The 15,497-nt window shown below is 39.8% G+C and overlaps 2 protein-coding genes across 2 annotated transcripts; one reads left to right on the forward strand and one right to left on the reverse strand.

The window, feature by feature from the left end:
* Positions 1-370: 370 nt before the first annotated feature.
* Positions 371-11,010, reverse strand: dhps (deoxyhypusine synthase). Its single transcript, XM_083779661.1, has 10 exons — positions 10,885-11,010; positions 8,000-8,201; positions 7,412-7,576; positions 6,508-6,629; positions 6,176-6,272; positions 5,990-6,076; positions 4,597-4,702; positions 3,051-3,154; positions 2,292-2,417; positions 371-1,615 (listed from the first exon to the last, which is right to left on the reverse strand). Exons 2-10 carry the CDS (start codon positions 8,192-8,194, stop codon positions 1,520-1,522), a joined length of 1,098 nt encoding a protein of 365 aa, XP_083635787.1. The 5' UTR covers positions 8,195-8,201; positions 10,885-11,010; the 3' UTR covers positions 371-1,519.
* A 2,342-nt stretch (positions 11,011-13,352) lies between these two features.
* Positions 13,353-14,343, forward strand: LOC310869082 (guanine nucleotide-binding protein G(I)/G(S)/G(O) subunit gamma-12-like; the record flags this gene model as incomplete). Its single annotated transcript, XM_083779667.1, has 2 exons — positions 13,353-13,445; positions 14,127-14,343. 2 exons carry the CDS (start codon positions 13,353-13,355, stop codon positions 14,250-14,252), a joined length of 219 nt encoding a protein of 72 aa, XP_083635793.1. The 3' UTR covers positions 14,253-14,343.
* Between the last annotated feature and the right edge of the window lie 1,154 nt (positions 14,344-15,497).

Consider the following 15,497-nt stretch of genomic DNA (forward strand, 5'->3'; position numbering starts at 1 on the left):
TATAGAACCCCATAACACGCTCTCATACACTCTCTGAGTTACAGACCTGTAAGGGTCCATTTGGTTCCATCTGTTACAGACCTGTAAGGGTCCATTTGGTTCCATCTGTTACAGACCTGTAAGGGTCCATTTGGTTCCATCTGTTACAGACCTGTAAGGGTCCATTTGGTTCCATCTGTTACAGACCTGTAAGGGTCCATTTGGATCCATCTGTTACAGACCTGTAAGGGTCCATTTGGATCCATCTGTTACAGACCTGTAAGGGTCCATTTGGATCCATCTGTTACAGACCTGTAAGGGTCCATTTGGATCCATCTGTTACAGAACTGTAAGGGTCCATTTGGATCCATCTGTTACAGACCTGTAAGGGTCCATTTGGATCCATCTGTTACAGACCTGTAAAGGTCCATTTGGATCCATCTGTTACAGACCTGTAAGGGTCCATTTGGATCCATCTGTTACAGACCTGTAAAGGTCCATTTGGATCCATCTGTTACAGACCTGTAAAGGTCCATTTGGATCCATCTGTTACAGACCTGTAAAGGTCAATTTTCAGTGCAATAATTAATAATTTAGCTGCAGACCCACTGGAGGTCACCAGGACCCCTTTGAGAACCACTGCAGTGCATGATATTGTAATATAGGGCTGGGTGATGATGTGACTGATTGACTGAAATAAATAACAACTATTTCAAACTTTTGTCTGAATAACGATTAAGAATTCTAAAAAAGATACTAAAAAGCGAAAACAGGAGATCTACAAGCTCACAACAAGACACGTTGTGAGCTTGTAGATCGGAGAATTTGGTGAAAAATAAAAAAAAACAATGTAGTGGAGGGTAAAAAAGTGAACAATGTGAATAATGCGATCGCATCCCCGTTCTTAGTTATCAGCAATATGCTGGTAACTAGGAGAAACATCATTTAGTCTTTTTTCCAAAGCTGCTTGCCGATGGAAAACAAATGACAAATATAGCACTCTTGGATCTTGTTTAGCTGCTGTGAAGTCATCAGGGATTTCTGTCAACAGTCAATTTGGATTCAAACTTGAAATAAATAAAATATTGCAGTTTTGTAATCCAAGCATCTCTCACACGCACTCCCACCAGCATATACAGTGCCACATACTCGCCTATACCACAAATCAATAACATTCTGTACTGTCTTTGGTACATGCTACACAGCATGCTATCAGGCTAGTTCAATCCCCCTAGATCAAACCTGTAGCAACACTTGTAGATTATAGAACAACTTTAGAGATATAAAGTTATGTATTCCGTAGCTATATTTCAATCATCAGAACAGAAGTTACAGTACATACATTTTGAAATTAGGTAAATATCACATAACTTACCAGCATCTTCCATTGCATAAGGCATTCTTGTTTAGCATTACAGTGCTAATATTTACATTGCATGGCCCGAACAAAGAGTTGGGAGAATCAAACATCTTTAAATAACACAAAAAGGGGTGGGTGGGGGAAAAAAGTTCCTTGGAGTTGCTAAAATAAGGGTTCCCTTTAATCCGTTTTCTTGTTAGGCGTAAACTTGTCAGCATGGAGGGCGAACGTCTCAGCCACAAGGAGGGGGAAGACTATAGTAGCATCTGCATAAACCTGGGTAGAGAGCATAAGGAACAATATATGTTACAGGATGCCATTTCTGCTGCTTTTTAAACATTATGACGTTTCTGCGTATCATGACATGCACAAAATAGGGACATGTGAGCTTGAAAGTGGTGTGTCTGTGTTTTTTAAATCTTTAACCAAAGAAAAGTATTAACAAGAGCTTCTGACTAAATAATAACTACACTGGAACATAGCCGTCTGTCAGGTGGAAACCTCATTATGTCCAAAACTGTTACTTTTCAGGATTCAATTTCTAAAATAGTAAGTAAAGTAGCAGATCTACCAGCTCAATTTGTGCCGTGTTTCAAGCTTGTGGATCTGCTACTTCTGTGTACCTGTGTGTGACGCTGTATTGTGATCAAGTAGGGTGTTCATTTATTAAATTTGAATCTTTAAAAAGTTACAAGTTAGTTATGGAGATAAGAGGTTTCTGCCCGACAGCAAACATAGGTTATTTTTTATATTTCCTGAAAAGTAGCGGTTTTGGACAATGTTTCTGCCCGACAGCGACATTATGTATGTCTGACGCTTGCAACGGATGGAACATAAGCTTAATTAAGCCCAACATTCGCTTAAAATAAGAGATTGACAAGCTCACAACGCAACACGTCAAAAGTCAGGGTTTTCGGTTAAAATTCCTAGTTTCCGTCGTTAGTTTCATTACCTTAACAGGCTTAGCATCCATTCTGATTTTGCCCCAGGACACGGCCTCATCAGGTCTGGCCCCAGAGTCCGAGCCATCAAATTCCTGACCTGTGTTAACAAACACTGAATAGTCGGCTCCATTTCTCTGGAAGGAGACACAGATGGAGTGTGAGGAGTAGGGTAATTATAGTTAAATCAACCAAGACTAAACCAGTAAGACGCCTGAGGGCGAGAAGCGACCTCGCCCTTCGTGCACTGGCCATAAACAGCATGGAGCGTGACCTCATCAAAGTCAGATCAACATATGGAATGTCGGAACAGGTCAGCTCCGTATATGGAGATCTAAGGGTGGCAGCGGGGGTCTTGAGTGTCTTGGGTTTGGTAGGGCCGGGACTTACTCTAGTTTTCGCCGGCTGGCGGGCACGGCTGCATAAATAACTTTGGGGCAGGCCCGTCTAGAGTTTAAAAAAATGTTAAAAAAAATGTTTTCGGGATTTTACTAAAAATACAATAAAATAAACAATGCAAAACTAAATAAAACCAACTAAGAATTGCATGTAAATCATCTTTGTTTTAGGTTTTTTTACTATCATATCTGATGTCAGGCATTATTTCATTCCGCCTTCATCAGCTTCTATTGTATACATCAAGCCAAGCCAAGACTGAAATTAAGAACTCTACTAAAACTGGTCAATTCCTAAAAGTAACTACTCACTACTTGGGCAGTCGTAAAACCAACTAAAACTAAACTGAAATGGAACATATCAGAGCTGGTTACCATCAGATTGGCATTGGATATGTGGTGTTTGACCAGCCCTCCTCCCAGGATGATCATCCCTGTCCGTTTGGCAAACACAGCTGTGCTGTTTAATTTACGGATATCTGAAACACGACACAACATGGACAGCATCAAACTGGTTAATCGACAATCCACAATTGCGTTGATTAAACTTCTGTTTTAGTAGTTAGCCGATGTTAGCAAATGTTTCATCAGCCAACAAAACGAACCCTATAAAAGACAAAAATGTCAATTCATCAATCATCACGGTTCTCATTGAGACACATCAACATAATAGCAGATAATATTAAATATCAGATGACTAAGATGAGTAGAAAAAAGATACACAGTACTTAAAACCACTGGAACCTTAGCGTCGCTATTCTGGTGCTGACGCATGTTGTGAGCTTGTAGATCGGCTATGTCTACAGAGGAGATTTGGTGTAGAGGGAAGAAAAGTGGGCCAAACGCAGAGCCCTGGGTGACCCCGCGAGTACAATATAGGGTTTAAGGGGTTAAAGTCTCATACCAGTGGTCTGGCATGTTTAGTCCATTGACTATGACTCACAGTATACTTGACAGGCTGACATTACGACCGATCATTTTCCAAAGCATATCGTGGTTTGTTTAATTTTCAAGGAGGACACTGGATTCCATTCCTTTTAGTAAGATATGAACACAGACCGGCAGAGACTTGAATCTAGCCTGAGAAAGGTAACACCAACACAGGGAATATTATTGTGTGGTCTTGTCCATGTTATGTTATCATTATGTTTGAATGCATTTTAAAGCTCTGATTTAGGTCTAGTCAAAAATATTCCTTTACAACATGCTTGCCTTATTAACCATGGCATTATGTTTAATCAATAACAATGGTAATATCTTGTGTTTATAATATTGTGTGTATCGACACCAGTATGGTCACGAACAAACCAACTGCGTTTGCTTCTGCACCAGCAAATTTCACAAACCAGTGAAACCACAGCCCTCAATCACTGTTTTTACATCACTTGACACACACAGCCGTGAAAGTATGTTCTCATGCGAAAGACATACACGACAAATCAAACAAATAATAGACTAATCAACTACTGCAGTGGTTCTCAACCATTTCAGGCTGTGACCTCCAAATATCATATTTGAACTGGGGACCCCCCACCCTGATAAGCACTTGGAATGTAGGAGGCATTCAACTTGCAGATTTACAAACCCTTTGCATTGTATTTTCAAATTATTTGTCTCCTTCTCATATTATTTGACAATTTGGCCAATGTTTGACCAGTTTTCATAATAGTTTGTTGATTACTTTTGATGCAGTAATGGTATTTTTATTTTCTTTGTTTTTGAGGTATTAAAATTGTCACTTCACTGTCATCTGGGGACCCATCAAACTTATTTATGCCCAGGAATCCCTAATTCCTGGATATAATTTTTTTAAGACACACATGTTGACAATCAGTGAACTACTGTATGAGGGTCAGCCCTAAACACTAACCAATCAGAGACAACTGTGTTTGGGACTTGGCAATGGTGAGGTGTATTTTACCTTCCACTATGTCCAACACCAAGCCAGGGTTTCTGTAGGAGTGGAAGTAGATCATGTCCCCCAGAGAGCCATCTGTCAGGGCAGGGCTGAACACCGGGATGTCATTCTGAAAGAGAGGCCACGTCACACAGGTTAACACCACCAAAAAACACTGACAGCCTTCAGTGCACACAACAATATTAGTATACTATACACTCACTGGATGAGTGACATAACCCATTAAGACCTCAGCGCGATTTTACAAATGCCTTCTAAATCAGTAGTTCTGACATTACCAGTTTTCAAAAATGCAAAAAGTGTGCGGTTTGAGCTTATATACAGTATCTTTTATTTTATTTTATAGCCAACAAAAAAAATCTAAAATTACACACTTTCCCAGTTTAAATGGGTTTATCAAAATGTATTAGACTTCAGCATTAAGTCTTTTTTCATTAATTGTCCATTATGATGTTGTTTTATTTATAGGTTTTATTGTATTTTATTCACACCGGAGTGTACACACACAGCAAATTGAGAAAGGTCTCCAGCCTGAATGGACATTGCAATTATGTGGTCAACATTCTATCTTGTTCAGCTACCACACCAGCCAACTCAATTACTGGTGCAGATGAATTCATTTCTATCCAGGACAAAAAGGTATATTTTTTCATAAAAGGAATGCAAGGTGAAACCTTGCACCTCAATCTGGTGTGTAATGTGTATATAGACTGTACACTCCCTACTCTAAATGTTACAAGGAGGATTAAAGCAATGCGATCACATAATTCATGGATGTTACGTATTCTACTTCCACCTTCAGGCTGTCCATTCTTCCTATAATTAAGGCGATTCATCGATTATTCAATTAGTTGCTAACTAATTTAGTAATCGTAATCGAATCGGCAACTAATTGCTCTAGTTTTTTTTTCAATTATTGTCATACTGTTACCTTTAAAGACTGACATATATGTAGCTATTCTTTAATCAACTCTATGTAATAAGAGTAAAGGTGCCATGGGTGGCTTTCATTTTTTTTAGATTTTGTCTTTTATTTGAATAGCAGGCTAATCAGCAACTGAGTATGTATTTTTGAATCAATTATTCATCTTTAGTTATTTTTCGTTAGTTGGAACATGTCTATAAGAACCTACAATCTAATTTATAAAGTGCTAAATAAATTCCATAATCCGATCAATCGTTTAAATAATTGGCCAATTAATCGATTATGAAAATAATCGTTAGTTGCAGCCCTACCTGTAATGCATCATTCATACTGCGTGTTGCATGCCGAAAATAGCCGATCTATAAGCTCACAATGTGTCGCTCGACTATGGCTCGGCTATTTCCAGTGCGCGACACCCTCCGTATGAATAAGGCTTCCCCAGCCAAACATACTGTATATGCCAGGGCTCACCTTGTAGGCCCAGTAGTAGACAGAGGCAGGGTTGTTTATCTCCTTGCCCAACCGGTGGATCATTTTGGACGGGGTCCAATGGGTACCCTGGGCGAACAGAGAGAGAGAGAGAGAGAGATAGAGAGAGACTTAACACATCATAATGGCAAAGACAAACAAAATACAAGTAGAGAAACTTACACACACCTCAGTTTTCTGTTCTAGTACCATCTGATCCAAAATCGGCATGAGCCAGTCCTCAAACTTACAGTAATTGGTATTGGGGACCAGAAGATTACCTATCCTGTGGACACAGCGAGAAAGAAGTGAAAAAGTGGTGTGGTTGTTAACAGTAACAAGGAATATGGCCGATACGATTGGAAAGAAATTGACCAAATGCCAATATTTGAAATGTCCGTCTCTAGACTGCGTGCATGTGTTTTTATTCATTTATTTTTTCAGCATATTGACATTTCTTTCCATAATGGAGAAGTGGCTCACCACTATATTGACTATAATGCCAATAATGGGTAGCCAACCTGTTGATGCCTCTCTGGCGCAGGTCCTTGCCAGCCAGGCTAAAGTCTCCAAGGTAAGTGTCAGCCAGACACTTGATCAAATCCTCCTCTATGCCTCCAGCTGTGGTCACAATCACATCCACCTACAGAGATCAGAAAACCATGCCAACATAATGACGAGTGTGCAGTCAATGTCACCGACATATATTTTAGCCTCCAGTTGAAAACTAGCACTCGTGCTTTATACAATGCATCTGTGATTGTGATGTCCATGTCATATTTAATAATTAAACATAACATTACTAACTCACAGTATGTCATTATGCCTGTCTTATGAGCCCATTATTAACTCTACACAAGCTATCTGCATCATGCATACCAAAATGTTGATAGGCTTCCAAACCCCGTCTGAGGTTATGAACTGCAAATCAACACAAGGGAAACAAATCCAATATGACAATGGAGCTGTATATTTATAATTAGACACCATGGAGGAATGTGTGTCTTTAGACATTCTGAGCATTCCTGTGTCAAACAGTAGATGGCCTGTAGCCACAAATTAGTTCTGTCAGACTATTTTCAAAGCATCTCACCATTTGTTTACACGTTTTTCACAAGTTCACTGGTCATTTCTCATTCAGCATTTTTAGACTTGTTTTTTTGAACATTTTGAAATGTACCCATTCTACATACTGTGAAATAAAATAATCCATCAATCAAACAGTATGTCATATACTATTACTAGCAACCCCACGTTACACATTTTAGACTACACATCTTTAAGTACAAGGACAAGAGGAACGCCAATTGCGTTGCCGTTTGCGTTGTTGCAGACATTGCTTACAAAATGTAATGGGCACATTTCCCAATGTGTATATTATAGGCAAAAATATATGAAATGTGTTGACCGATTTGTGGGTTGTACCATGTTGTGCTCCGCTAGGTAGCGAATGCTTTCCCTGACTCCAGAGCTGATGAGGTTGGAGGTGTAACCAAGGAAGATGGTACAGCCTGTGTGGCGCTGGGACGGGTTGGAGTCTTTCCACTCACTTCCTTCTCCCGTTTCCACCGGTTCCAGACGTTTCTCTATCTGTATGTGTTGCATGACAAAGATTATAAAGCATTGGCATATGAAACGTGACTCACATTCATATCACATGTAAAAGATACACTAAGTCAGAATGAATGTCATAACCGGTGATCTTAGTGCCGAAATCAACTGGAAATTGTAAACAGCCTCAGGGGGCGACTTCTCTCGATGCATCGACCGGACTATCACATCACATTCTCTCACTGACTTTTGGATTACATACATTTTAAGGGAAAGCCAAACACAAAAAATACATATATCTGACAGCTGGGATCTATAAAGGAAGAGGAAGAATGGGGGAAACGTATACAATTACAGGCCATACACAGTGGACACCTTAACAGATGATCAATGTGTTTTAGACATCAGCAGCTCAAATACAGATCTCCCATCCTTGATCTGACACTTGCACATTCCTCTCACCATTTTGTTGATCTGTTCGATGGCCAGGCCCATGTTACTGGCCTGGAAGCCTGTAGTGAGGTAGGACCTGAGCAGAGCGCGGTGGTCCACCCCCTGGTTGAAGTCATAGCCCCGGATCTTGGGCAGGTCCTCGGGTAGGTCCTCGCTCTGTTTAAGGACCGCCTCCGTGGCCACCGACGGAGCTTGATCTGCCATGTCTTCTCTACAAACAAAACACAGGACAGCAATGGCAAGTGTTAGCAAAGAGGCGCCTTTTCCTTACATAGAACTCAACTGGCGTAAAAATCGACTCGCATTTTTCATTAAAAGGGCCACTTCACCTCTTTTGCAACCAGATCCAGATGTTTGGGAGATAAGAAACACTTTCCTGGGGTTTTTATGTGGGTAATATGTGTTTTTAGATATTTTAGTATTTCCAGTATTTTAGTGTCCATGATGTTGGGCAGTGGGCACACTGGGCTCACTTACTTCCTGGACTACATGTTGTCTCAGTAAGACATCTGCACCTGGCTCGCTGATAACAAACTATCTTTAAAAAACTGAATCCATTCTCTTTGGATCAAATAGTAATCTCAGCAAGGTAGATGGCTTCTCGGTTAGAGTGGGTGACATAATTATCACACGAAAAAATGTAATTACCTACCTAGGTTCCATCCTGGAGGCCAATCTTTCCGGTGATAAAATGACCACCAACGTAATCAAAAAAGTCAACCAAAGAACAAGATTCCTAGTATACAGGATCTCCTCACTGGTCAACAAGACCCTAACAGGAGCCCTCGTATAAGGTTTCTTCAACTATGCAATGCATGCACCTCTTGGTACCACAGCACCTTAAAACAAGGCTCCAGACTTCCCAAAACAAACTGGTCAGGTTACTACTTGGCCTCACTCCCCGAACCCACCTCACCCCTGCCCACTTTGACAGGCTGGAAGGGCTTAGGGTTGACGAGTGACGACAGAGTACAGGATCTTGTAATGGGTCTGGTCCACAAGATTTGATACACCACCAAGATACCCATCATGCATGTACCTGTCTAAATACTTCCTTAATGTCAACGAAGTCCACACCCACAACACCAGAGGGAGTTCAACAAACCATGTGCAACCCAGAATCTGAATCCCCCTCACTTTAAATGTTTTTCCCTTATTACCCCCTCTATGATGATTTCCTGTTTTTGGCTATAATAGAAGTGTATATTTGTACGTCTCTAAATGTTATGATGAATTGAACAAGGTGGACCCTCGTGTAAACAAGTGGTTTATTGGGTCGTCCACTCAGTTAACAGTTTTTGTATTGAATTGTGCTTGAAATGTACTATAATTCTGCAAACTGTTCATGAATACTTCAATCAAAAACTTTATACTGTATTTAAGATTATGACTAATCGTATTCAAATTGTATCGGTCCCCAATGCTGGACAGAGCCTTAACTTGTTCTTGGACTCAATTGACTCCCTAGCCCCTCTCGGAACCCGCCGTAAAGCTTTTCTGAAATTTGGATGTCGCTTTGCGTAGGGTCCCTGTGCGTATCTATATTTTCGTATGGGAATGTTGGAATGTGGACATAAATATCCTCGGTAACATCGTATCTGTGCTCTTTGACGGCCTCTTTTCCTTTGAGGGCTTCTGAATCTGTGAACTATAAGTACCTATACATACCGCTGCGAATATCTTCCGTTTATTTACCGTTTATTGTACCGCCTCCCGATGTGCGGTTGGCTTGTGCCGGCTACGTTCCTGCCTCTGATCTGCTCTGTCATAGCTATAGCGCCACTAGCTAACCAGATAGGCGGTACAATGAGGTGTCAATAAACAAGGAAGGAAAAGAAGAATCAAAGCGACCAAATCGGTCAAACAAAGATTAAAAATACTTAACGGCTTCCGTGCCACAGGAGATATTCGCAGCGGTATTTATAGGTACTTATAGTTCACAGATTCAGAAGCCCTCAAAGGAAAATAAGCCGTCAAAGAGCGCAGAAGTACGTTTCCGAAGTTGTTTACGTGTATTTATGTGTGCGTACCCGGTGGCAGGGAGGAGCTGGTATAGGACCCATGCTCTGGGTCTAAAAAATTTCAGAAACTTCAGTAGCATTCATTGGGTTCTGCTTGTAGGGCTATTGACTCCCATACCAGAACAAGGTGATAGTATGCTCCCAGACTGGGAGCATGTTATCTCCTTGTTACAGTTTTTGAGTGGTGCAACCACTCCTACATCCAGCAACGTCCGTGTACCTGTGTACCTGTATGTATGTATGTATGTATGTATAAGTGAGCATGAGTATGTTACATATTTATACCAGTAGGGGGCACCAGAGATACAGAGAAGAAATTGGAACGATACAGAGAAGAAATTGGAACGATACAGAGAAGAAATTGGAACGATACAAATTGGAATGTTACAGAGAACCAATAGACGGGAGTTGCACCACTCGGTTCACACTGGTGTGATTTTTGTTACAGATTGGAGGTAGCTTTGAAGTCAAGGATGTAAAGAAGTGGTACGGTTTTAGACCGAATACCCTGGGAGGCAGGTGCCATAACTGCCATTTGTAAAGGCTAGGTTTTATTGTGAATTTTCAGTGAGGAACGTTATCAAACAAGCGAGAGTTCAACGTTAATGATCAATAATAATGATCACAAATCCAAGTCAAAGGCATAACATTATGAGCTAGGCCCACCTCGCATTTTCTCTGTGAACAGTTCATTGGGCAGCGGATTGCTCTGAAAAGCCGTAGGACCTCTGATTGGCTAAGGATCAAATCAATCACAGAAACGTTTCTCTGACAATTATGTCATGCTAGTTGTGTTAGCCGCTCTGTACGTATCGGCTTGTTTTACTGTCCAGAAAGACACACAACCTATTCATTTAGAGTTGGTTAACGTACCTATTTTTGAAGAGCGTGGCGGTTTAGGAGAGGAAGGTGTCAGTTAGTGTAGAATGTGTTGTGGAGCATTTTCATTGTAGACAGCAGTAAACAACACATGAGCCTGGTGGAGCCTGCATGTATACTACGGAAAGCGTAAAGGGACAAATTGTGGGCGGCTTAGATTCGCGTTTCGTTACGTAACTAAAAATAAATAAATAAAAAATATAAAATAAAGATAAAATTATGAAAAAGATAAATGATAAAAATGATAAAATATTTTAAAAATAAGAAAACCATATGTCGTTTTACATGGTTTTCATCTTTTTATTCTTTACATGCTTTTTACTAATAAAGTAGGCCTATGTCATCAAAAACAAAACGACACAGCCTAGGCCAGAGCCTAGCCCTCCAAGCAGAACCCAAATGCTACTGAAGTTTCTGACATTTGTTCGACCCAGTGCATTGGGTCCTGTTCCACGTCGTCCATGCCACCTGATTAAAACATTTACTGGCTCATGTTAACATGTTTACCGCCTCCCCGCGCTCTTTGACGATATTCTTCAGTATGAGGCTTTCTGAATATGTAAAGTATAAGTACCCATACATGCCGCTGCGAATATCTCCTGTGGCGCGGAAGCCGTTAAGTATTTTTAATATATGTTTGCCCGATTTGGAAGCTTGGATTCTTCTTTTCCTTCCTTGTTTATTGACACCTCATTGTACCGCCTATCTGGCTAGCTAGTGGCGCTATAGCTATGACACAGCAGATCAGAGGCAGGGACGTAGCCTCACAAGCCAACCGCACACCGGGAGGCGGTACAATAAACGGTAAACAAACAAGAAGAAATAAAGCGACCAAATCGGTCAAACAAAGATTAAAAATACTTAACGGCTTCCGCGCCACAGGAGATATTCGCAGCTGGATGTATAGCTACTTAAAGTTACCGATTTCAGAATAACTCAAGGAAAATAATGGCGTCACATGCCGCGGGTCCTATTTTAGAGAGAATCTCCACTTCCGCATATAGGAATTTCCATACGAAAATACAGTAGTGAGCAGGGACCCAACGTAAAACTCAACAAAATATCATAAAAGTTTTACGTAGGGTCCCGAAAGGGGCTAGCCAGAGCCAAGGCTTAGACCTAGAATGCCTGTGATCATTTAATTATACTTCGTAAATTTCTAGATAGCTATTATAGCTATTCTCATGTATGTTAAATACTGTACATACTGTACATACTGTATGTAACAACAAGAGCCGTTATAGGGCTAAGAAAGGCTATGTCGTTTTTCCTGGTTTTCCTAATCTATCATAGAAACACCTAACCACTGATGTGGTTGACTGTATTGTTTTCCATGAGTATTTCCTCATCTTATTATTTTATTCTATAGTATGCGGTGTCACTGAGCAGTATATGGGAGGGATTGAGGGTTTTCTTTTTCTCTTTATTTTCATTCCTCTTTTTTGTTTTTCATTAAAAATGTATACTATATTATACCAATTATAACAATTTATAACCTGTTTGACAAAAAAAAAATAAAAATAAAACCATGATTTTCATGATCTTTTTTTTGTCAGGTCACGGTGAAACCTGACATATGAATTAGTCAAATTGAATGACCACTTTGGCTCCTAGTCGGGACCTAGTCCTGATTGGCTGCCACACACGCATGTATTGGTTATAATTTATCGTTGAAAACCATGAAGAACGTCAAAGGCCTACTATAGTATAGTATGTCGTTTTTCATGATTTTCATCTTTCTTTTATCGTTGAAAACAATGTCAATCAATAAGTGAAACAATGACATCTTTGGGGCACCTGGGATCTCCTCAAGGACCCCTGGGGCTCATGCACACACCTACTTTGATAAACACTAGTGTAACCTACTGTACATAGAGTATTGTCTTGTACTTGTCTTGTAAATCTTTGTAGGCCTACTTTTATACTTCTAAACATGTAAACTATGCAGAGGATCAAAATACGTATTATGAGCTTGTAGATTGCCTATTATTGCATAGCCGGCTCCTTTTTTCTGCCATGAAAGTGGCCCCCATACTAACTCCATGATCTTTCATCATCAATGGACGCTATGAAGTGATGTTATGTGGCCTTTCCTGCACTGTGTTCTAGCTGTGACCTTTATGTATTCCACACATCACAGAGCCTTTCAAATGGCCTCTAGTCTGCACACAGGATGACCCAACCAAGGGCATAAAGAGGAGTAGCCTAGAGTACACAGGTCACAAAGGAAAGACTGCTGTCTGCTACTGGAAGACCATTGAGATTTAGAAAAGATAGAATAACGAGTAAAACAAAATTGTGAAAATTGTGAATAAGTGATTTTGTTTGTTTATTTATTTTTTGGGGTAGAAGCTGGCTCCTGCAGTGCTGGCCGATAACTTTTCAGTACTAATGTCTCCATCCTCTTCTCACTTTTAAAGTTGGTCTACTGATTGCTGCCGCCTGCTCATACACAATAAGCCATGTCAGGAAAAGTGTGCAGTAGCAACAGTGTGGTGCAGGCACGGAGAGTGGTGGAGCAACTACGTGTGGAGGCTACCATGGAGAGAATCAAGGTATGCATGCATGCATTTATTAATTTCATTAATCATCACTTCACTGTAACTCAGAGGGTAAACATTTGACTGTGTAAGACAAGACAATGTGAAAGCAATATGAGCATAACTGCATGTAAAGAAAATCAGAATAGGCTTAGAATGATTAAAACGAAGGTAGGAATAAATAATTGTGTTCTTTAATTGAAATTACATAATTCATTATGCAGAAGAATGAGGTAGTTATTCAACAATAATTTCAATAAATATATAAGGATCTTCAACAAAATAAACAAATAGTGTTCACCATATAAATACTGTTTTGTATGTTTGTAAACCAGCACATATTGTAAAAACATAATTGCTACATTTTATGGGGGTTTTCTTGTAAAAGGGGTGGGGGTTACGAAAATGTTTGGACATTCCCAGCTGTATTTTACTTCACTTATAACTCCATAAAGGTAAAATAGACAAATTGTGGATATGGGTTTGCTTTTCATTTCTAAACCACTTTGAACCTTAGTTAGGGCATGTACGTCACTATAGATGGAAATAAACCCAACCACAATACATGTGCTTTGTGATTTCTTTTAACAGCAAAACGCATCCAATACACATATAAAAGTTTGCATTCTTTGAATGTGTTTTTAAATGATATTTTGAATATTTCCTGGGGGCCAACCTATCTGTGTGTGCCTGCAGGTCTCCCTGGCAGTAGCAGAGCTGGTCCAGTACTGCCAGAACCACAGACGCAGTGATCCGCTCCTCACTGGCATCGCCGCCAACACCAATCCATTCAAAGACAAAAAGACGTGTGTATTGCTCTAGGATTCATTTATGCACAGAACAAAACTGCTGGCTGGGAAATGGGCCGTAACCTTTTTGCAATAACATCAAAATTAGGGTTTATTACTGCATGCATTTGAAACTCTGAACAAAAGAGTGGTGAACATGCCTATGCTATGAACGATGTACATTTAATAATACATTCAATACTTTTAGCCTTGCTAGTGATGGAGCCCATGAATTGGCAAGAATGGATGTTGGTCATTCAGTCTGTCCAACACTTTAGACCTAAACAAATATCTTGAAAAAAATACTGGCGCTCTACCTTCATGTTCCCCAGAAGATTTCCCTTACTGAACCTTACTGAAACAGTACATGTTTTTATGGTTGTTAATGTTTTGTTTTGATAATTGTTTTACATAATTGATAGCCTTTGTTTAAGTTAACATGTTGACAGGGGGGACCGTAGATGTCTGTTGAAGACAGGAACACAGAGAGGAAACTATGGAATGGAATTTCCTAGGTATGATCATGTTAAAATGCTGAATTCTCTGGGATTGCCAATACGGTTCTGAATTCTGATCACATATTTTTTGTTGATGTTTCTCAACTGAAATCAGAGACTTAACACATCAACCTGTAGTCTCATAAACACACACAGCCCTCTGCTACAAAAGAAACAAGTTCTGGAGAAATTGCTTTTCCGAAAACATAAAACATAATTTACAAGTCTTTGGCTGATGGCCCAGATGCTATAAATATATTTTAAGTACCCATTCCTTAACTGATGTAACTTTTATATGTCCCTCTAATCTCAGGAATGGTGGAGTAGTTATTCAGGACTTCACTGTGTGTTTGTTTTGTAACAATGAACTAACTGCCCAAGGCAAGTGCATTAAGTTAATTACTACTTTGTACCACCATTCAGTAAAAATGGCTTCACACACACACACACACACACACACACACACACACACACAGTTAGTCAAAATTAAAAAAAAAGATGTTGTGCAGTGCTTTTTATAGTTCTTGAAATACTGCAAAATGTTGAGCAAACGATTTGAACGAACAGTTCGAGTTTGAACAGTCATTGATCAAAAGTTAAAACCTTTACAGTTGTATTGTGCAATACTGTGTGATATGTATATATGCATACATTTTTAAGCAAACATTTTTTACTCAAATTTCCCCCTTCTGGAGGTCCATGGAACAAAAATATTTTGAGATGCGGGTCTGCGGTCATTTCATTTTGGGGGTCCTTGACATGAAAATGTTTGAGAAAGACAT

This window comes from Protomyctophum parallelum (assembly GCF_964188405.1).
Source record: "Protomyctophum parallelum genome assembly, chromosome: 13".
NCBI lineage: Eukaryota > Metazoa > Chordata > Actinopteri > Myctophiformes > Myctophidae > Protomyctophum > Protomyctophum parallelum.

Coding starts and splice junctions, on each gene's coding strand:
- dhps (XM_083779661.1), bottom strand. CDS start 8,194: ATGGCAGATCAAGCTCCGTCGGTGGCCACGGAGGCGGTCCTTAAACAG. Junction 7,577..7,999: donor TCGAACAGATCAACAAAATG/GTGAGAGGAATG, acceptor CAACACATACAG/ATAGAGAAACGTCTGGAACC. Junction 6,077..6,175: donor TACTAGAACAGAAAACTGAG/GTGTGTGTAAGT, acceptor CTGTTCGCCCAG/GGTACCCATTGGACCCCGTC.